The sequence below is a fragment of the Tachyglossus aculeatus genome, chromosome 5 (genome assembly GCF_015852505.1).
Source record: "Tachyglossus aculeatus isolate mTacAcu1 chromosome 5, mTacAcu1.pri, whole genome shotgun sequence".
NCBI lineage: Eukaryota > Metazoa > Chordata > Mammalia > Monotremata > Tachyglossidae > Tachyglossus > Tachyglossus aculeatus.
In genome coordinates, this window is record NC_052070.1 from 12202197 (window position 1) to 12225891 (window position 23695).

The 23695-nt window shown below is 42.2% G+C and overlaps 1 protein-coding gene across 1 annotated transcript in view; it reads left to right on the forward strand.

Annotated features, from left to right (window-relative positions):
* SMCHD1 (structural maintenance of chromosomes flexible hinge domain containing 1) overlaps nucleotides 1-23695 on the forward strand; it is a gene marked incomplete at its 5' end in the record, with an annotated part of 180781 nt that overhangs the window by 117456 nt on the left and 39630 nt on the right. The window contains 7 exons of the mRNA XM_038747255.1: nucleotides 6775-6890; nucleotides 11170-11234; nucleotides 12106-12193; nucleotides 12615-12746; nucleotides 14729-14881; nucleotides 20001-20127; nucleotides 20298-20417. Of these exons, the coding sequence (XP_038603183.1) occupies nucleotides 6775-6890; nucleotides 11170-11234; nucleotides 12106-12193; nucleotides 12615-12746; nucleotides 14729-14881; nucleotides 20001-20127; nucleotides 20298-20417 (801 nt within the window). The remainder of the gene's footprint in view (nucleotides 1-6774; nucleotides 6891-11169; nucleotides 11235-12105; nucleotides 12194-12614; nucleotides 12747-14728; nucleotides 14882-20000; nucleotides 20128-20297; nucleotides 20418-23695) is intronic.

Below are 23695 nucleotides of genomic sequence, written 5' to 3' on the forward strand. Positions count from 1 at the left end.
TTAAGAAGAGGTGGACAGCTATTCAAGCATCAGGGTGTTTTTTTTTCTGTTGTCATACACATTGTTAAATTTTCCTAATCGCTTATGTCTTAGAATTTAATTGCTGTGGGTTTTACACATGCCATCCATCCGTTTTATGGTAACTTAGAAGTTAAATTATTTTACCAGTGGCAGATTACACCGGGCATCCTTGAAGCCTGTGAATTCAAGGGAATTGTTGAATTTATTATGATTTTTTAAAAAAGGAAGAAATGCTTGTGGAATTTTGCTTTTTTTCCAGTGATGCTTTATCATTTAGGTTTTTATTTATTTATTTATTTATTCATTCATTCATTCATTCATTCATTTATTTATTTATTTATTTATTTTACTTGTACATTTCTATCCTATTTATTTTATTTTGTTGGTATGTTTGGTTCTGTTCTCTGTCTCCCCCTTTTAGACTGTGAGCCCACTGTTGGGTAGGGACTGTCTCTATGTGTTGCCAATTTGTACTTCCCAAGCGCTTAGTACAGTGCTCTGCACATAGTAAGCGCTCAATAAATACGATTGATTGATTGATTGATTGATTAAGCGCTTACTGTGTGCCCAGGCACTGTACTAAGTGCTGGGGTAGTCACAACACACTCAAGTTGGACCCGGTCCCTGTCTCACCCAGGGCTCACAGTTTTAATCCCCAGTTTACAGGTGAAGGAACTGAGGCCCAGAGAAGAGAAGTGACTGGCCCAAGATCACAGAGCAGGCAGGTGGTGGCGGTGGGATTAGAACCCAAGTCCTTCTGGCTCTCAGGCCCGTGCTCTGTCCCTTAAGGTAGCGAATGGTAATCCATCGGTAGTAATTAAGGAAAACTAGGAAAACTGGCTGGAATTTCCCCATTTCGTAAGCAGTTTTCGATTCCAAATTCAGGGCACAAGTATCGGAATTTTACTCTCCGCTGTTATCAGAGCAGCTGGGGCCAGGAGCACCAGCCTCGTTGAACCAGTCGTAGGATGTTGAAATTAGAGAAGCCGTGTGACCTAGTGGAAAGAGCACAGGCCTGGGAGTTAGAGGACCTGGGGTTTAATCCTGATTTTACCACTTACCTGCTGGGTGACCTTGGGTAAATTCCCTAACTTCTCTGGGCCTCAGTTTCCTCATCTGTGAAATAGGGTTGAAATACCGGCTTTCCTTCCCCCTTAAACTGTGAGCCCCGTGAGGGGACAGGTACTGTGTCCACAGTGATTATCCTTTATCTATCCCCAGCATTTAGTACAGTGCAAGGCACACAGTGAGTGCTTACGGTGCTTCTCTTACAGAGAAGCAGCGTGGCTCAGTGGAGAAGCCCGGGCTTTGGAGTCAGAGGTCATGGGTTCAAACCCCGGCTCCGCCAATTGTCAGCTGTGTGACTTTGGGCAAGTCACTTCACTTCTCTGGGCCTCAGTTCCCTCGTCTGTAAAATGGGGATTGAGACTGTGATCCCCCCGTGGGACAACCAGATCACCTTGTAACCTCCCCAGCGCTTAGAACAGTGCTTTGCACATAGTAAGCGCTTAATAAATGCCATTATTATTATTATTATTAACAAATACCATTATTATTATCAATAGTTAATATTGATGATGCAGTTTCACGTGGCCCTCTGGTATGCTTGCCAGGTATTACGAATCCCAGGTGTGTTCTACAGTAATCAATCAGTGGTATTTATTGAGCACCTACTATGTGCAGAGCACTGTACTAGGTGCTTGGGAGAGTAAAGGGTGCTTGGGGAAGCAGCGTGGCTCAGTGGAAAGAGCCCGGGCTTTGGAATCAGAGATCATGGGTTCGAATCCCGGCTCTGCCACTTGTCAGCTGTGTGACTTTGGGCAAGTCACTTAACTTCTCTGCGCCTCAGTTACCTCATCTGTAAAATGGGGATTAAGACTGTGATTCCCCCCGTGGGACAACCTGATCACCTTGTAACCTCCCTAGCGCTTAGAACAGTGCTTTCACAGCACCTGTATATATGTATATATGTTTGTACATATTCATTACTCTATTTATTTATTTATTTATTTTACTTGTACATATCTGTTCTATTTATTTTATTTTGTTAGTATGTTTGGGTTTTTTTCTCTGTCTCCCCCTTTTAGACTGTGAGCCCACTGTTGGGTAGGGACTGTCTCTAGATGTTGCCAACTTGTACTTCCCAAGCGCTTAGTACAGTGCTCTGCACACAGTAAGTGCTCAATAAATATGATTGATTGATTGATTGCTTTGCACATAGTAAGCGCTTAATAAATGCTATCATTAAATGCTATCATTAAAGCTGCAGCATGGCATCAATCAATCAATCGTATTTATTGAGCGCTTACTGTGTGCAGAGCACTATACTAAGCGCTTGGGAAGTACAAGTTGGCAGTATCTAAAGCCCAGGCCTGGGATTCAGGAGGTCTTGGTTTCTAATCCTGGCTCTGCCACTTATCTGCTGTGTGACCCGGGGCAAGTCACTTCACTTCTGTGCCTCAGTTTCTTCATCTGTCATCTGTAAAATGGAGACTGAGACTGTGAGCCCCACGTGAGACAATGAATAAGTCCAGCCCAATTTGCTTGTATCCACCCCAGCGCTGAGTATAGTCCCTGGCACACAGTAAGCGCTTAACAAATACTGCAATTATTAGTATTAGTTTTGATGAAGTAAGCCCTCTCTGGCCTGCCATTAGGGTTCTGGGAATTGCACAGACTAAGTGCTCTCCTGTCCTGACATGGCAGAAGCGAAGCCCTGTAGACCGCAAGCTTGTTGTGGGCAGGGAATGTGTCTCTTCATTGTTCTGTTGTACTCTCCCAAGCGCTTAGTACAGTGCTGTGCACAATGGTAAGCACTCAATAAATGCCATTGAGTGATTGATTTGCCTCAAAGTGTGAGGTAGCTGAAGACTGTTCCCTCCAAGTACTCTGTAAATGATTTTTTTCACACTGTTGTCATTTTAAAAAATAATAGTAATAGTAGTTGTGATATGTAAGCACTTACCTTGTACCAGGCACTGTAGTAAGCACTGGGTTGGATACAAGCAAATGGGGTTAGACACAGTCCCTGTCCCTCATGAGGCCCATAGTCTGAATCCCTATTTTACAGATGAAGTAACTGAGGCACAGAGAAGTTTAAGCAACTTGCCTGAGGTCACACCGTAGACAAGTGACAGAGCCAGTCAGTCAGTATTTATTGAACGCTCACTGTGTACCGAGCACTGTACCAGGCTCTTGAGAATACAGTGTAAGGACATCACAGGCTCATTTCCTTCCCCACAACGAGCTCACAGTCTAGAGGTGGAATTAGAACTCAGGTCCTCCTGACTCCGAGGCCCGTGCCCTATCCACTAGGCCACGCTGCTTCTCTATTTTAAAGTTAACTTTTAAAGTTAAATTTGTGTTTTTATTGTAAAGTGACTTGCCCAAGGTCACACACCAGACAAGCGGCAGAGCTGGGATTAGAAATAATAATAATAATAATAATAATGGCATTTATTAAGCGCTTACTATGTGCAAAGCACTGTTCTAAGCGCTGGGCTGGGAAGCACCATGCTCCTTCTTTGTAACGCCCGAAGAAAGCTCCTTACTTGCCTAACAAGGTTGCAGTCAGCGCGCAGAATGAAAGTGCGCGTCAAGACCCGCACGGGTCGTAGTATGAAAATACTTCTGTGGACCTCAGTTACCTCATCTGAAAAATGGGGTTTGAGACTGTGAGGTCACAAAAGAGTTGTGCGACGTACCTAGGGGCATAAACACTAAAAACTCCCAAATTGGCCCTTCCTTTTTCATCTGTTTTATGCTGCTGGTTTGAAGGACTGAGCTGAAAGAAAACAACTGGGAGCCCCATGTGGGACAGGGACTGCGTCCAGCCAATTTGCATGTATCCATCCCAGCACTTAGTACAGTGTCTGGCTCATAGTAAGCGCTTAACAAATACCATCATTATTATTATTATTTGACCCGAGCTTGTCGCGTTTTCAGAAGTTGCTGCTGAGCACTTGGAAGGAGTGGATCTGTTCTTTTGTTGTATCCCTCCCGTCTTCCCCAGTAGAAATGTGGGCCAGGAGCAAAGGCATAATTTATTTCTTTCGATTTTTACTGGCACTTGGTCTGATGTCTTGCACGTTGTGAAAGCTTAGTGTTAATAATATGTAGGATGTCAACTCTCGAGTGGATTTCTGCTTCATTGAACCACAGCTGCACCAAGCCTCATTCCCATTTTCCCAGGGGCTGTGGATTGTATTCCATTAGAATAATCCCATTTCTTCCAGCCTGCAAATTTTCCCCTACATGTTTGGGTAAGAAATCTGTTAGGGAATTGGAGAATATTCACCCGACAACAAAAGCTGGATGAGAAAGCTGTCCTCCCTACTAATTCTGTATTTGAACTTACTTGTTCACAGAGAGTCCTCATATTTCAGCCCAACTGAGTTGTTTTGAGGGTGCAATGAAATGATGTATGTGCTGTTTCGTAGTTTATTTTGGCCTACTGTGTTAGGCATTTGTGACTCGAGGAGTTTACATCTAATTTACAGTCCCGCACCTTGGGTTGGTAATGTCCTGTGCAAAAGAGCTGAACAAAATGAGGCGTTGGAGCAGTTGATGTTCACAGATCCCATCATTCCCTTTAAACCTTTGTTGATGATGATGATGATGGCATTTATTAAGCGCTTACTATGTGCAAAGCACTGTTCTAAGCGCTGGGGAGGTTACAGGAGGATCAGGTTGTCCCACGTGGGGCTCACAGTCTTCATCCCCATTTTCCAGATGAGGTAACTGAGGCCCAGTGAAGTGACGTGCCCAAAGTCACACAGCTGACAATTGGCAGAGCTGGGATTTGAACCCATGACCTCTGACTCCAAAGCCCGGGCTCTTTTCCACTGAGCCAAGCTGCTTCTCTTCTCTTTGTTGTGTTTGTGAATCTAACAGTTTTAAATGCCTTTTCCCCCAACACTCACTATTAAAATAATCAGAAAGATACAGAGTTGAGAGCCAGTTAATAATAATAATAATAGTGGCATTTAAGTGCTTACTATGTGCTAAGCGCTTAGTACAGTGCTTGGCACATAGTAATCGCTCAACAAATACGATTGAATGAATGTGCCAAGCACGGTTCTAAGCGCTGGGGGGGATACAAGGTAATCTGGTTGTCCCACATGGGGCTCACAGTCTTAATTCCCATTTTCCAGATGAGGTGACTGAGGCCCAGAGAAGTTGTGACATTCATTCATTTATTCGTTCATTCATTCAATCGCATTTATTGAGCGCTTACCGTGTGCATAGCACTGTACTAAGTGCTTGGGAAGTACAAGTTGGCAACATATAGAGATGGTCCCTACCCAACAGTGGGCTCACAGTCTAGAAGGGGGAGACAGACAACAAAACAAAACATGTGGTCAGGTGTCAAGTCATCAGAATAAATAGAAGTAAAGCTAGATGCACATCATTGACAAAATAAATAGAATAGTAAATATGTACAAGTAAAATAAATAGAGTAATAAATCTGTACAAACATATATGCAGGGGCTGTGGGGAGGGGAAGGAGGTAGGGCGGGAGGGATGGGGAGGGGCAGAGGATTTGCCCAAAGCCACACAGCTGACAAGTGGCGGAGTCGGGATTAGAACCCATGACCTCTGACTCCCAACCCCGTGCTCGTTCCACTGAGCCACACTGCTTCTCTGACAGTTATCTTACAGTTATCTTACAGTTACAGTTATCTTACAGTTGACTATTCAAACCGAATCTGTTTTGAATCTTCCAAAAAAAAAAAATCCCAACGACAACAACAACAGCAAAACTGCAGTGTTAGGCAAGTTCCTATCTGGGATTTTAAAAAAATGTTTGTCCTTTGAATTTATCTCTGGCTTATCCTCAAGAGCGTTCGCATGAATTAATGTTATCTGCATCTCAAAATTGAGGCCGGACCTGAGCAAAACTGGTCTCTGTGGTACTGAATCAATCAATCAATCAATCGTATTTATTGAGTGCTTACTGTGTGCAGAACACTGTACTAAGCGCTTGGGAAGTACAAATTGGCAACATCTAGAGACAGTCCCTACCCAACAGTGGGCTCACAGTCTTAAAGGGGGAGACAGAGAACAAAACCCAACATACTAACAAAATAAAAGAAATAGAATAGATATGTACAAGTAAAATAAATAAATAGAGTAATAAATATGTACAAACATATATACAGGTGCTGTGGGGAAGGGAAGGAGGTAAGATGGGGGGATCATCATCATCAATCGTATTTATTGAGTGCTTACTATGTGCAGAGCACTGTACTAAGCGCTTGGGAAGTACAAATTGGCAACATATAGAGACAGTCCCTACCCAACAGTGGGCTCACAGTCTAACATACTAACAAAATAAAATAAATAGAATAAATATGTACAAGTAAAATAAATAAATAGAGTAATAAATATGTACAAACATATATACAGGTGCTGTGGGGAAGGAGGTAAGATGGGGGGATCATCATCATCAATCGTACTTATTGAGTGCTTACTATGTGCAGAGCACTGTACTAAGCGCTTGGGAAGTACAAATTGGCAACATATAGAAACAGTCCCTACCCAACAGTGGGCTCACAGTCTAACATACTAACAAAATAAAATAAATAGAATAAATATGTACAAGTAAAATAAATAAATAGAGTAATAAATATGTACAAACATATATACAGGTGCTGTGGGGAAGGGAAGGAGGTAAGATGGGGATGATGAGGGGGAGAGGAAGGAAGGGAATCAAGAAAATCATTGGGTAATGGTTTTGGTTTTTGTCAACAGATTTTATGGTTAGTGTCCTCTCTGAAGATGACAGCATCATAAAGAATATTAATTCAACCCGGATCAGCATGAAAATGTGGAAACTACCAGGGAGTGGGAACCGGCCACCAGCAAACGTAAGTCATTGGAACCCAGGAACTCCATGGCTGGGGAGGACTGGGGGAGAGGATGTGGATGACGCACGCAGGGCATCACCGGTGCCCAGACCTGGGAATCAGAAGGTCATTCATTCACTCATTCAGTCGCATTTATTGAGTGCTTAATCTGTGCAGAGCACTGTACTAAGCGCTTGGGAAGTACAACTCAGCAACAAATAGAGACAATCCCTGCCCTCAACGGCCTCACAGCCTAGAAGGTTGTGCTTCGCCACTTGTCTGCTGTGTGACCTTGCGCCAGTCACTTCAATCAATCAATCAATCGTATTTATTGAGCGCTTACTGTGTGCAGAGCACTGGGCTAAGCGCTTGGGAAGTCCAAGTTGGCAACATATAGAGACAGTCCCTACCCAACAGTGGGCTCACAGTCTAAAGGGGGAGACACTTCACTTCTCTGGGCCACAGTTACCTCATGAGGAAAATGTATATATGTATATATGTTTGTACATATTCATTACTCTATTTATTTATTTATTTATTTTACTTGTACATATCTATTCTATTTCTTTTATTTTGTTAGTATGTTTGGTTTTGTTCTCTGTCTCCCCCTTTTAGACTATGAGCCCACTGTTGGGTAGGGACTGTCTCTATATGTTGCCAATTTGTACTTCCCAAGCGCTTAGTACAGTGCTCTGCACATAGTAAGTGCTCAATAAATATGATTGATGATGATGATGATGAGGATTGAGACTGTGAGCCCCACATGGGACAACCTGATGGCCTTGTATCTACCACAGCGCTAAGAACAGTGTTTGGCACATAGTAAGCTCTTAACAAATACCATAATAATGTTATTAATAATAACATAGTAAGTACTTAACAAATACCATAATTACCATTATTATAATTATATTTAATAACAATAATAATGATGATTTTGGGCCTCAGTTATCCCCTCAGTAAAATGGGGATGAAAATGTGAGCCCCAAGTGGGACAGGGACTGTGTCCAACCTGAGTTACTTGTATCTTCCCCAGCACTTAATATAGTGCTTGGCACATAGTAAGCTCTTAACAAATACCATAATAATGATATTAATAATAACATAGTAAGTACTTAACAAATACCATAATTATCATTATTATAATTATATTTAATAGCAGTAATAATGATGATTTTGGGCCTCAGTTATTCCCTCAGTAAAATGGGGATTGAGATTGTGAGCCCCAAGTGGGACAGGGACTGTGTGATTGTGAGCCCCAAGTGGTTCAGGGACTGTGTCCAACCTGAGTTACTTGTATCTTCCCCAATGTTTAGTATAGTGCTTGGCACATAGTAAGCTTTTAACAAATACCATAATAGTGATATTAATAATAACATAGTAAGTACTTAACAAATACCATAATTATTATAATTATATTTAATAACAATAATAATGATAATTTTGGGCCTCAGTTATCCCCTCAGTAAAATGGGGATTGAGAATGTGAGCCCCAAGTGGGACAGGGACTGTGTCCAACCTGAGTTACTTGTATCTTCTCCAGTGCTTAGTATAGTGCTTGGCACATAGTAAGCTCTTAACAAATACCATAATAATGATATTAATAATAACATAATAAGTACTTAACAAATGCCATAATTATCATTATTATAATTATATTTAATAACATTGATGATGATAATTTTGGGCCTCAGTTATCCCTTCAGTAAAATGGGGATTGAGAATCTGAGCCCCAAGTGGGACAGGGACTGTGTCCAACCTGAGTTACTTGTATCTTCCCCAGCGCTTAGTATAGTGCTGGGCACATAGTAAGCTCTTAACAAATACCATAATAATGATATTAATAATAACATAGTAAGTACATAACAAATACCATAATTATCATTATTATAATTATATTTAATAACAATAATAACGATAATTTTGGGCCTCAGTGATCCCCTCAGTAAAATGGGGATTGAGAATGTGAGCCCCAAGTGGGACAGGGACTGTGTCCAACCTGAGTTACTTGTATCCTCCCCAGCGTTTAGTATAGTGCTTGGCACATAGTAAGCATTTAATAAATGCCACTGTTATTATTATTACAAAAAACAGTCTATGCCCATGTCCTACTGGGGCAGGACATTCCTTTTCCTCTCTTCTCTGTGAGTGTCAATAGGGCCTGAAAAGGTGCACTCTCGTATTTTCCTGGACAGCGTGTATAAGAGGTGGTCTCTTAAGCTCAGTCGTGGATGTGGGCTCACCAGAAGCTTCTTTGAACCGAAAGGCATTGTAACTGTTTTCTGAGGCACAGCTCCAGGGTCACTCAGTCATTTATTGAGCACTTATTGTGTGTAGAGCACTGTACTAAGCGCTTGGGAGAATATAACATTCCTCGCCCAAAACAGACTTGCAGTCTAGGGACTGTTCAAAGTCCAACAAAATGTATTCGCAAGGAAGGATAAAGAGATTGGAAAATTATCACACTGACCGGAGGGAAGGCTGAGGGAGAAACTCTGCCTTCCTTGATTTTTTGTTGTTGTTGTTGTTAACAAGATAAAACTGTTTATTCCACGAATATCTGTCTCCCCGTCTAGGGAGATTTTTGTTGTTGTTGTTGTTAACAAGATAAAACTGTTTATTCCACGAATATCTGTCTCCCCTTATGGGCACGGAACATGTCCGCTAATCCTGGTGGGTTTCACTCTCCCAAACGCTTAGTCCAGTGCTCTAAGGACGCAATAGATACCATTGATTGACTGAGAAAACTAGGTATTCAGATACAGTTAAATTTTCTAAGGTAGCGATGAGGAACGCACAAATCCGTAAAACATCCTCAAGTAGGATTAGCTAGGGACGATGGGGTAGACGTAGAAAGTGGCGATAGTGTTTCGATAAGAGTTGAGAGTCCAGTAGTTAGGGCTAAGTGAGGATGAAGTCAAGATAGGGAAGGAGGTATTTATATAGTCCATCACGGTGCTAAGGGAAAGAGAGTGAGAGAGTGTGTGTAAGAATATGTATATACATTTACATATACATATATGTGTGTGTGTGTGTATACACACAAACATAAATAAGCTAAATATTTATAAAATTTAGCATTGTTATGGAATTCAGTGTACTATGTGCCAAAGATTTGGGAGAAATCAAAGATCGTCACATCAGACACATTCCCTGTTCCACATGGGCTCACCATCTAAAGTGGAGCAAAAACAGGTATCAGAGTGGCTTAGTGGAACGAGCCCAGGCTTGGGAGTCAGAGGTCGCGGGTTCTAATTCCGGCTCTGCCATTTATCAGCTGTGTGACTGTGGGCAAGTCACTTCACTTCTCTGTGGTGATTATGGTATTTGTTAAGCGCTTACTAGGTGTCAAGCACTGTTCTAAGCGCTGGGTTAGATACAAGGTAAACAGGTTGTCCCATGTGGGGTTTAATCTGTAAAATGAGGTAACTGAGGCACAGAGAAGCTAAGTGACATGCCCAAAGTCGCACAGCTGACAAGTGGTGGAGCCGGGATTAGAACCCACGATCTCTGACTCCCAAGGCCGGGCTCTTTCCACTAAGCCACGCTGATTCTCTGCGCTTGCTACCTCAAGTGTTAAATGGGGATTAAGATTGTGAGCCCCCCGTGGGACAACCTGATAAACTTGTGTCTCCCCCAGCGCTTAGAAAAGTGCTTGGCACATAGTAAACGCTTAACAAATACCATCCTTATTATCATAATTATCCCCATTTTTCAGATGAGGAAAGTGAATTCCACCAATATCATTCTTGTTAGTTTCTCCAATTAAGATTTAAATGACTGATATACCTGACTGGGCTACTACTTAAGATTTGATCAGATTGACCTGTATGTACCCCAGTGTTTAGCATAGTGCTTGGCACGTTGTGCTTAACAAAAACTATTCTCATTATTATTGTTGCTGTTATTTATTGCTATTATTACTAATACACTAAATGTCCCGACACATTATTGTTATCATGAATTCACTCAGTGTTCTAATATGCTAGGATTCTTAATGCTATAACAACTTACTGAAAGCCATTACTTAAGTAGCAGCGTGGCTCAGTGGGACAACCTGATCACCTTGTATCCTCCCCAGCGCTTAGAACAGTGCTTTGCACATAGTAAGTGCTTAACAAATGCCATCATTGTTATTATTATTATTATCATTTTTATCTTTATTATTACCTGGGCTTACAACCCGTCCTAGGCCTGAGGTGCCGTAGAGCACTGTAGAAATAAAATTTCCAACGTAGCGCAAGTTAAGCAATGTCTGATTCCGTGCGTAATGATGTGAAATGTCCATCTTTCTTTTCAGGCAGAAACTTTTAGCTGTAGTAAAATCAAGGATAATGACAAGGAAGAAGGCTTCTTCTACTTCAGGTAATTCTTAGCTCTCCTATATGGTCCTGGGATAAGCGGGGAAGGCTATTGATTTAATTCAGTTTCTTCCCATTGTTCCTTCAAGGTGGGAAGCAGGCAGCTTAAAGATCGGCTAGGGTAGTTCCTAGTTTTGCAATTTATTTCCAACGTTTTGGCTCCTTTAAGAGGAAAAAAACCTGGCTCTCCCACACGAATAGCCTTAGAAGCCTCTTGATCGAATTTGGTGTGATGTCACCTTGCTCATTCTGAATTTAATAACACGATTAAAGTTGTCGTGTGAATTCTCTAACATATTGAACTCTATTCTCCCAGTGCCTGAATAGCAGTAATTCCCCAAGCAGCAGTCAGTGACCTTCCTAACAAGGTGGGATTACCTCTTTCTAGCCATAGGACGGCATTTAGTTCTGGAAAACACACTAAATTATAGCAGTCCAGTCACTGTTTTTCAGCAGTCTCAAGCCTTATCATTTTGGGATTTTCTCTACCTGCAAGGGCATATGCCAGATATTTTCTTGTACATGTGCAGCGGCGTGCATTTAATGGTGATCCACTTCTGGCAGGCATGCATGCTAAATGCAACGATTACTGCAGCTCTTCAGCTTATATTAACCTCTGCTTCTCTTCTGCCTTCTTTCTTCCCTTCCTCACTTACTGTTAAGTTTTGGTCGAGGAGGGAGGAAGAGTTAGGAGAACCCTAGTACATTCAACAGATTGGAAACAAATCGGTAAACATGTGCTAGCCTAAGTGGAAAGTTTTATTTTCTCCTCATACTCCCTTGGTGGAAGGGAGAGAGATTTTCATTATTCCCCCGGAGTATAACATGTAATAGTGCAATACCTCAACACCTGTCTGTTTTTATCTCAAATTTAGGGATAAAGTGATCCCAAACAAAGTGGGGACCTACAGCATCCAGTTTGGATATATGATTGATAAAACGACTTCTCTCAGCAGTGACCAGGTTTGGTGTCTCTATTTTTAAATATTTGCTTCCCTAACACGTACCCTTCTGCGTGCTTTGCTTTTCACATGTGAAGTCATTTGAATGCCAAATATAGTTAAATCTTTGGATTGATGTGAGCCAATGGGCAAAGCCTGAGTGACTTTCAAGTAGTCCACTAGTTTCAAAGCAAGTTAGCACAGGCATTTAAAAAAATCTTAAGAAAAAAAATCTGTTTCGGCGCCACTTGTTTTATTTTCCTGCCTCATTTCTTTGAAAATATTGAAATGAATGCAAAAAATTGAATGATAAAGGAATCGGCCTTAAATTTAACCGAACTGCTTTGTCTTCCTGGGGAACAGTATAATAGGCGATCTTGGTTTATTTTCTGACTCTAGACCCTTTGAGAATGTTAATGAGATTGTTTCTCTTATTTTATAAGATTATAATTGAAGTCGTACCTAATGAACCAACCAAACTGGTCCCAGAAAATCTTCCAGCGACTCCTGCGGTTTCAAATGTTCGAGCTATTACCAGTAGAACCTTAGTCAAGGATTTGTGCCTCAGCATTATGGTAATGTTCCTTTTTTTTTTTATCCTAAAAAAGGGTAAGTCGGAAACATAGAATTTGTCTATCTGTATCACTCTTCCAAAAGCAGATATTCTACCTAAGACTGAAAGCCCTCCAAAATCTCTTGAGTAAATGAGTCTCTTGGTAGGTAGAGTGCTTTGGAAATGTTCCATTTTGAAACCATTTAAGTAACATTTAATGGTCTCTAGCAGTCCTTTTAAAAAATAATATCTTGGCGAATATAGTGATGTACTTGTGCGAAGATTCTTCTAGGTGCTGACTTTTCATTTGGAGTTTTGGGGGTGGAAATAGGACAGGGATTTTAGGTGGACAGGTAACTGGGACAGAGCGGGATTCAAAGAGGTAATGGCCCAGAAGCCCCCATTTGGAGGTTTTGTCCCATGCCCCGTGCACGAGTGAAGGTGGAGTATGGATTGGAAAGATTTGGGAACCATCATCTATTTAAAATGGGTGCCTGTGTGCACACTCTTTGTCTCTCTCTCTCTGTCTCTCTCTCTCTCTGTCTCTCTCTCTCTCTCTCTCTCTCTTTCTCTTTCTCAGTTTTGTGTGTGTGTGTGTGTGTGTGTGTGTGTGTGTGTGAGAGAGAGAGAGAGAGAAATATAAACTCCTAGGAGGGATTTTATTTATATCTCCAAGAGGGACCAAGGACAGCTCCGTGTGAGCCCAATATATTTAATGAATTTGGGGGGCTGATTCAGTCAATCGTATTTATTGAGCACTTTCTGTGTGCAAAGTACTGTGCTGAGCGCTTGGGAGAGTACAGTATAACAATAGAACTGACACTTTTCCTTGCCCACTGTGAGGCTGATAAAGTCTACATTTAATAAGTTATGGTCCTGTGAATTTTTTGATGGTGAATGCAGTATATATATATAGACGTTGATTCTTTAATACTGTTTTTGAAGGACTTGCTTCTCCCAGCTTTTCCATTCCTTTGGCACAGTATTGATGCATCAGATAGCAGTAAATATACCCAAAAAGTAGAGTTCCAAACTGATGGTATGATGTGTATATATCTATAATTCTATCTATTTTGATGGTTTTGACACCTGTCTACTTGTTTTGTTTTGTTGTCTGTCTCCCTCTCCTAGACTGTGAGCCCGTTGTTGGGTAGGGACTGTCTCTCTCTGTTGCCAAATTGTACTTTCCAAGCACTCAGTACAGTGCTCTGCACACAGTAAGCACTCAATAAATACGATTGAATGAATGAATAGTCAGATTTTAAACTTCTCTTTTTTTTTCCTTTCCTGTCACCTACATATTTTAAGGTGCTCCTCGTTTGCATGGCTAATGATTAGTACTATTTGGAATTTTATGACATTTTATACTTGCCAAAGGCCCTCATAATGTCAGTGCTTTTAGCACCGTCTCTTTGGTTGGCTTAATTCCTTTCTCACTTATCTTTTGGGAAGGGAAGATGGTATTTATAGTTCTCATATGCAGATGGGGAAATAAAGGTACAGAAACATTAAATTACATTTCCGTGGTATTTAAGAACAATCCATCAATGGTATTTGAGTGCTTACTATGGGCAGGGCACTGTTCTAAACTCTTGGGAGAGTACAAAACAACAGAATTAGCAGTCATGTTTCCTGCCCATATAATGAGTTTACAGTCTAGAGGAGGAGACAGACATTAAGATGAACAAATAATTGATAGTGTATAATTTAAAGACACGTACGTAAGTGCTGTGGGGTTGGGGAGGATATTAAATGTCCAGAGGTCACAGATAGACAAGCAGAAGTTAGTACCAATCTATTATTTCGACAGCGAAGGATATCTTTTAATTTTGAATTAGATTGTTCTCCTTTTGAGACTACTTTTGGATGTTTGGACTGATAGGTATTTGCTAACATGTGCACTGCCGAATAACATTGTGTAGTGTGCATACCTGCTCTTTCCTCCATTTATTTCTCCACCAGAGTTTCTCCAATCAGTTCTAACGTCTGTGTGTTTATTTTAAGGATGAACACAACAACCGAACTGGGACCGAATTGGTTGGCAAGATAATAGCTAAAATTAAAAGTTCCATTGACGAAGATAATGAAACCCCACTATTTCAAGGGAAATGTAAAACAGTCGAATTCCCATTTCTCAAAGGGATGGCTGAAATTTCAGTAAGTCTTTCTACATTTCAAAATACTTATTTTCTCTTCGTTTTTTCGGATGTCCAAGTATCCAGCAACCATTTAGGGTTGTCGTTGCTTTTTTTTTTTTTAATGCCTTTGACACATTTTTCTGACTTGATAGCAAAAGTGGTGCTAGATTGTATGCTTCTTTGTGGAAGGGATTGTGTCCTGGAGCTTTGTTTTTCTCTCTCAAACACATAGTAGAGTGTTAATTAATGATGGTATTTGTTAAGCACTTAGTATATGCCAAGCACTGTTCTAAGTGCTGAGTGTTCTGCACACAGTTGGCACTTGTGCTATTGATTGACTCTGGGAGTACAGTAGTAAGTACGGTATTTGTTAAGCGACTATTACGTGCTAAGCACTAGGGTAAATACAAGTTAATTAAACCGGATGTAACAATAGCCCCCATGGGTTTCACCACCTAGGGAGAGGGAGTGAAGGTATTGAATCCCCATTTTATAGTTGGGGAAACTGAGACACAGAGAATTGAAGTCACTTGCCCATGGTCACGCAGCATGCAAGAGGCAGGGCTGGAATTAGAGCCCATGCTCTTTCCATTAAGCTGCTGCTCAAGTCTTCTAGACTCCTTCCCCTCTCCATCCCCCCCGCCTTACCTCCCTCCCTTCCCCACAACACCTGTATATATGTATATATGTTTGTACGTATTTATTACTCTTTTTATTTTACTTGTACATATTTATTCTACTTATTTTATTTTGTTAATATGTTTTGTTTTGTTCTCTGTCTCCCCCTTCTAGACTGTGAGCCCACTGTTGGGCAGGGACCATCTGTATATGTTGCCAACTTGTACTTCTCAAGCGCTTAGTCCAGTGCTCTGCACACAGTAAGCGCTCAATAAATACGATTGAATGAATGAATGAATGTAAGCTCATCCTCCAGACTGAAAGCTCTTTGTAGGCAGGGAATGTGTCTGCTTATTGTTGTATTGTACTCTCACAAGTGCTTAGTTCAGTGCACTGCACACAGTAAGCGCTCAGTAAATACGATTGAATGAACGTATGACTTTTTAAAATGTCATATTTAATCCATTTCAATGGAACCCTTGTTGGGTGGCATCTTTTATCTTTCTCTTATTTATTTTAAATCAGAAAGGACTTTTGCTTTCCAACCAAGGATGTTCTACTCCTCCCCCTGCCCCAGCCTTACTTCCTTCCCCTCCCCACAGCACCTGTATATATGTATATATCTTTGTACGTATTTGTTACTCTATTTATTTTAGACTGTGAACCCACTGTTGGGTAGGGACTGTTTCTATATGTTGCCAACTTGTACTTCCCAAGCGCTTAGTACAGTGCTCTGCACACAGTAAGCGCTCAATAAATACGACTGATTGATTGATTGAACATATTTATTCTATTTATTTTATTTTGTTGATATGTTTTGTTTCGTCGTCTGTCTCCCCCTTCTAGACTGTGAGCCCACTGTTGGGTAGGGATCGTCTCTATATGTTGCCAAGTTGTACTTCCCAAGCGCTTAGTACAGTGCTCTGCACACAGTAAGCGCTCAATAAATACGATTGAATGGATGAATGAATTGATGAAGCCAGGCTGAGGAATAAGATAAAGATGAAGGCAATCTCCTATCATGTCTGATGACGGTCACTGAAGTCTGATCGTTGGGTGACCAGGGCTTAAATCAGCAGGCTGTAGCAATAAAAGCAGTGTGTCCTAGTGGCTAGAGCCCTGGCGTAGGAGTCAGAGGACCCGGGTTCTCATTCATTCAGTCATTCATTCAATCGTATTTATTGAGCGCTTACTGTGTGCGGAGCACTGTACTAAGCGCTTGGGAAGTCCAAGTTGGCAACATCTAGAGACGGTCCCTACTCAACAGCGGGCTCACAGTCTAGAAGGGGGAGACAGACAAAACAAAACGTATTAACAAAATAAAATAAATAGAATGAATATGTACAAATAAAATAAATAGAGTAATAAATGTGTACCGACATATATACATATATACAGGTGCTGTGGGGAGGGGAAGGAGGTAAGGCAGGGGAGATGGGGAGGGTGCCATCTCTGCCACCTGTCTGCCGTGTGACCTTGGGCCAATCATCTCATTTCTCTGGGCCTCAGTTACCTCATCTGGAAAATGGGGAGTAAGACTGTGAACCACATGTGGGAGTTGGACTGCGCCCAACCTCGTGAGCCTGTATGTACCCTAGCGCTTAGTACAGGGCCTGGCGCATAGGGCTTAACAAATGCCGTAAAAAAAGGCTCAATGTGAGTACTTAGAAGACAGTAAGTAGCCAAAGATGACAAATGCCGTAAAAAAAGGCTCAATGTGAGTACTTAGAAGACAGTAAGTAGTCAAAGATGACACCAGAGTTACAGGTGGCATTGTGAACTGAGATGGGAAAGATGGGTAGGAAGCCGTGTGGCCTCATGGAAAGAGCACAGTCTTGGAGTCGGAAGACCTGAGTTCTAATCCTGACTCCAGTACCGTCCCTGTTGTATCATACTCTCCCCCAAATGCCTAGTACAATGCTAGGCCCACAGTAAGCACTCAGTAAATAGCATTGATTGATTTTGTGACCTCGGACGAGTCAGGAAACTTGCCTTGGTTTCTTCATCTGTAAAATGGGGATCAAATACCTGTTCTCCCCCTCCCTTGGATTGTGAGCCCCATAAGGGGCAGTATGTGTGACTTGGCTGATTTTCCTGCCTCTAGCCCAGCACTCAGTAAAGTGCTTTGTCCTTGGTAAATGCTTCCCAAACCCCACTATTATCATTATTGGAGAGAGACAGCGTTGAGTTGAGCATTATCCGTACATTATCTGTGCTGCGGGACCTAAGCAGACATCACCTGCTGGATGTATCTTCTCTGGGGGAATCCCTGCTCCTCATAGTAATAATAATCATCATCATCATGGTATTTAATAATAATAATAATAATGGCGTTTGTTAACCACTTACTGTGTGCCAAGCACTGCTAAGCACGGGGCGGGGGGAATACAAGGTAATCAGGTTGTCCCACATGGGGCTCACAGTCTTCATCCCCATTTTACAGATGAGGTAACTGAGGCACAGAGAAGTGAAGTGACTTGCCCAAAGTCACACAGCTGACAAGTTGTGGAGCCAGGATTAGAACCCAAGAGCTCTGACTCCCAAGCCCGTGCTCTTTCCACTGAGCCATGCTGCTTCTCTTCTTATTTGTTAGGCTCTTACTATGTGTCAAGCACTGTTCTAAGTGCCAGGGTAGATATAAGCTAATCCGATTAGACGTAGTCCTTTGTCCCACGTGGGGCTCACACTCTTTATCCCTATTTTTTACAGATAATTAATCAATCATTCGTATTTATTGAGCGCTTACTGTGTGCAGAGCGCTGTACTAAGCGCTTGGGAAGTCCAAGTTGCCAACATATAGAGACGGTCCCTACCCAACAGTGGGCTCACAGTCTAGAAGGGGGAGACAGAGAACAAAACAAAACATATCAACAAAATAAAATAAATAGAATAGATAAGGGAACTGAGGCCCAGGGAAATGAAGCGACTTGCCCAGGGTCACACAGCAGACAAGTGGCGGACTCGGGATTAGAACCCAGGTCCTTCAGACTCCCAAGCCCAGGCTCCGTCCACTAGGCCACACTGCTTCTCATTGATCCTCTTTGGGGAGGATCAGTGAAAACCCGTCCCGAGCCGTCCCCAGATTCTTCACGTTAGTGCCAAGGGTAATGCCGTCAATCAGTCAATCAATCAATCGTACTTATTGAGCGCTTACTGTGTGCAGAGCACTGTACTAAGCGCTTGGGAAGTACAAGTTGGCAGCATATAGAGACGGTCCCTACCCAACAGTGGGCTCACAGTCACCGTCATTCCCGACAGGCTTCAAAGGGAGATCAACCATCATCATCTGTTCCAAAAAGCAGCAGCATGGACTAGTGGACACTGCCCCCCCCACCCCAAACATTAGCGAAAGCAGTAGACCCTCGTTATGTTGGAATTCAGAGGACTGAGTAATTAACAATGCTCTGGTCAACATTGTACAAAGAGGACTGTTACCCCAAAGCGAGCATTATGGGGGCACTTTTCTGGGATTGGACCGTGTGTGTTGGTAAAGTCTGAAAAGACAATGAGCTAACCAAGTTCTCCTAATCAATCAGTATTCATTCATTCCATTGCATTTATTGAGCGCTAACTGTGTGCAGAGCACTGTACTAAGCACTTGGAAAGTACATTTCGTCAATAGAGACGATCCCTGCCCACCCCGGCCTTGTATTTGTTGGATAGCACTGTACTGAGCACTTGGGAGAGTACGGTAGACAATACAACAGACACATTCCCTACCCACCACTTTTGCAGTCTCGATTTCAATCTGTGTATGCGAGCCCCCCACCCCAAGGGAAGTGTTGAATGCCATTTCTGACATCTATTTTTAGAATAGAAAATAAGCAATTAGCAACTGTTGCCTGTTTAAGTAAATCATGTCGGAGATAATGTATTTAAGTTTGTGTCACTAGGAAATTGTATGGCGTTCTCTCAAAACGAAGGAGGTTATGTTCGTTTCCTGTTATGCTGGAATCAAAGTACAAATATCATGTTTTAATTTTCCTGTAGAATTTAGAAGTAGTGGTCTTTGTCAGAACCCCCCAGTTCAGTCACTTGGGATGTAGTGTCTACCTCCATGGTAACAAGCAGTAACTTTAACTCAGCAGTGGGAGTTGGAGATTTTCTTTGTGTTGACTTTTATGTATTTCACCCTGTTTGCTCTCCACATTTGAGTTTTGCTGCTGAGTGAGCTGTAGTCTTCCCAAGTATATTTTTTTCCATTTTGCTGGGGTCCAAGGCACACTCTGTCCCCTGGACTTCCACTGGGGTCAGTCAATAAAGACAGAAAGATTCATGAAAAGGATCAGTAGACGTCTCCTGAAACCCAGCACCAATTAAAAAGGTAAATGATTTTTCAAAACGTCGAGTCGTCGGTAGTTCAATAAGAAAACTATTAATGAAGTTTCATTTTGAGCGGTGAAATGTCAGGCTCTGCGGCGCATCTTTGAAGCCAGCATGAAGAAATCAAAAATATTTAGAGAGCTAATTGTACTTTGGGTAATCTGATTAATCGGATCTGTGTTGTTGTACTCGCGCAGAACCTAGTGTTGGCCGAAAACAGTCCTGGAAAGGATAGTACCGAATATTTCATTGTTTTCGAACCTCAACTGCCAAGTTTATCGAGAGCGTTGGAACCGTATCGGCTGCCGTTTATGTTTTACGATGGTGAGTGGCTGGGGCAAGTGAATCGAAAATCACCGCGGTTCCAGCAGTAGTATTGTTTAGGAAGCCGGATTTTTACCTTTGTCTTTCCGATCGGTGTTTTCGTTCTCCCTAGGACGTAAAAACATCGGATGGCCTGTATTTGAAATAAAAATGTCCATTTTCTTGTTTAGACTTTAAGAAGCAACAACAGATGGCAGCACTTACAAGGGAGAAGGATCAACTGTCGCAGTCCATTGTTATATACAGAAATCTCTTTGATGCCGGGAATCAGCTCGTCAGTGAAATGAAATGTAAGTTGCCCTCCAGGGCTGTTAAGAATTTCAAGCGATGAAATCGAGCCGCGGTATTTGTTGAGCGTTTTACTGCCCCGCCGGCATAACCGAGTCGGTAGACGTTCCCCGCCCACAACGAGCTTCCAGTTTAGAGGATGAAAGTAGCAGTAATGTATTCTGATGACTTGACACCCGTCCACGTGTTTTGTTTTGTTGTCTGTCTCCCCCTTCTAGACTGTGAGCTCGTTGTTGGGTAGGGACCGTCTCTATATGTTGCCAACTTGGACTTCTCAAGTTGCCCACAGTAAGCGCTCAATAAATACGATTGACTGACTGAATGAATGAATGGTAAAAATGGATGTGCTTTCAGGACGTATAGAGCGGCGTCCACCCGCAATCTTGTGCAAAGGGAGAAACGGAGATTGTGTCCAAATTGACTTGTTGGGTGGTTTTCCGCTTCACGCTCTCTTCCAACACCCACCGCTTGCCCCGTTGCTGGCACTAATGAAGCCGGAGAATGGGCTGCGCTCGTGGAGGATAACGGATTATGTGTCTCTTCTCTTTTCCCTTGCTCCCTCTCCCTTCTGCGTCGCCTCTGTCCTTGGATCTGTGACCTTTGGGTATTTGATATTCGCCCACAGCAGTTAAGTCCATATCTGTCAATTATGTATTCATCATCATCATCATCAATCGTATTTATTGAGCGCTTACTATGTGCAGAGCACTGTACTAAGCGCTTGGGAAGTACAAATTGGCAACATATAGAGACAGTCCCTACCCAACAGTGGGCTCACAGTCTAAAAGGGGGAGACAGAGAACAAAACCAAACATACTAACAAAATAAAATAAATAGAATAGATATGTACAAGTAAAATAAATCAATAAGTCCACTGTGGGTCGCACCCACCCATCTCCCGTTACCTGGAAGGAATTTTTGAAGACTTTAGAACTGTTTACAGGCCTTGTAAGCAACCAGGCCCACCTGAAGTAGCAACAGCAGCAATAATGGTATTTACTAATCCCGGCTCTGCCAATTGCTTGCTGTGTGACCTTGGGCCAGTCACTTCACTTCTCTGTGCCTCTGTGTGTGGGCCGGGACGTAGAAGGAGGGAAGCGAGGTGAGGTAGGAGGGGGCAGGGTGATGGGCTGCTTTAAAGTTAATGGTGAGGAGTTTTTATTTGATGCGGAGGTGAGTGGGCAACCACTGGAGATTTTTGAAGGTGGGGATGGGGGACATGTCCTGAACGTTTCTGTCGAAAGATGATAATAATGATGGTATTTGTTAAGCGCTTACTATGTGCAAAGCACTGTTCTAAAAGATGCTCTGGGCAGCGGAGTTTAGTAAGGACTGCGGTGGGGATAAAAATTATTTATTTTATTTGTACATATCTATTTTATTTATTTTATTTTGTTAGTATGCTTGGTTTTGTTCTCTGTCTCCCCCTTTTAGACTGTGATCCCACTGTTGGGTAGGGACTGTCTCTATATGTTGCAATTTGTACTTCCCAAGCGCTTAGTACAGTGCTCTGCACATAGTAAGCGCTCAATAAATATGATTGATGATGATGATGATGATGATGGGGAGAGACAGGAGGCTGGGAGGTCAGGAAGGAGGCTGATGTAGTAATTTAGGCGGTAGGGGACAGAGACTATGTCTAACCTGATAAACTTATATCTTCCCCAGCGCTCAGTACTGTGCCTGGAATACAGTAAGCACTTAACAAATCATCATCATCATCATCATCAATCGTATTTATTGAGCGCTTACTATGTGCACAGCACTGTACTAAGCGCTTGGGAAGTACAAAGTGGCAACATATAGAGACAGTCCCTACCCAACAGTGGGCTCACAGTCTAAAAGGGGGAGACAGAGAACAAAACCAAACATACTAACAAAATAAAATAAATAGAATATTGATAAATGTATTGATATTAACATCTGTCTCCCCCTCTAGACTGTCAGCTAGGGAATGTGTCTGCCAACCCTGTTGTATCAGACTCTCCCAAGCGCTTAGTACAGCGCTCTGCTTATAATAAGCACTCAGTAAGTACCGTGGATCTATTGATTTGACGTAGGTAGGTGTGGCCAGTGGCACAAGAGGCAGATGTGTGGCAGGTCTCCCGAAGGGTTGAAAAGGGCTTGGGGAAAAAGACACAAACATAAGCGTTGAGGGGTGAGGCGAATATCAAACGTCCGAAGGTCACAGATCCGAGCGCTTAGATGAAGCAGAAGGGAGAGCGAGCCGGGGAAAAAAGGGAAGAGAAAGGGAAGAGAAAGGGAAAAAAGGTCTTTCCTGGGTGGATGGGAGAGGGAATTCTAGGCCGTGGGAGGCCGTGGGAGAGGGGACGGAGGCGAGATAGACGAGATCGGGCACAGGGGGAAAGTTGGCAATAGAGAAGCAAAGTGTGCGGGCTGGGTTGTAGTAAGGAGAGCAGAGAGGTCAGGTACGAGAGGGCAAGGTGATTGAGGGCTTTAAAACCAGTGGCGCTCTGCACGCAGTAAGTGCTCAATAAATATCATTGTTGCTGATGATGGTGATAGTTTAGGAATTCGGAAAAATATCAGTTGTGGTGCTCTGTTTGAACTCGTCCACCCCCACTGAATTAATAGTTACGTCAACGCATCTTTTCCATAATATGATGCTGCTCTTCAGGAACTCATCCCCCTCATTGTAGGAGATCTTGATGTACGGTTTTAAAGAGTTCATTCTGAGTTTGAAACTGAAACTAAGAATTGAAGCCCATTTTATTTTTTAATTGTTATTCTGGTCACTCTGCCCTGACCCAATTCACTTTTTTAATGGCAATTTTTTTTTTAGTTAGAGCCAAGTGGATAATGTTCCTCTGAGTTATTTGGCCTTCCATGTGGTAATTGTAAACCGAATAATAATAATGATGGTATTTGTTAAGCGCTTACTATGTGCAAAGCACTGTTCTAAGTGCTGGGGAGGTTACAAGGTGATCCAGTTGTCCCGTGGGGGGCTCACAGTTTTAATCCCCAAACCGAATGTATTTTTAGAACATCTCCACTTGATTTTTAAAGTGTGTCAGATGGAAGGGAGTGACAATCTTCTGGTTTTTTCAGAGTACTTGTAGAGGCCAGCAAGAACCCAGATTGTGTGTCAGTAGATTTAGCTAATTATCTCCACTCTGCCATTCATTCCACAGCAGTAATAGCAGCCAGTAAAATGCGTTTTCCGAAGTGCTTCCTCAAAGGTTGCTGGCAAGAACAGTGCTTTGCACATAGTAAGCGTTTAATAAATGCCATTATGATTATTATTATTAAACTAAAGGAA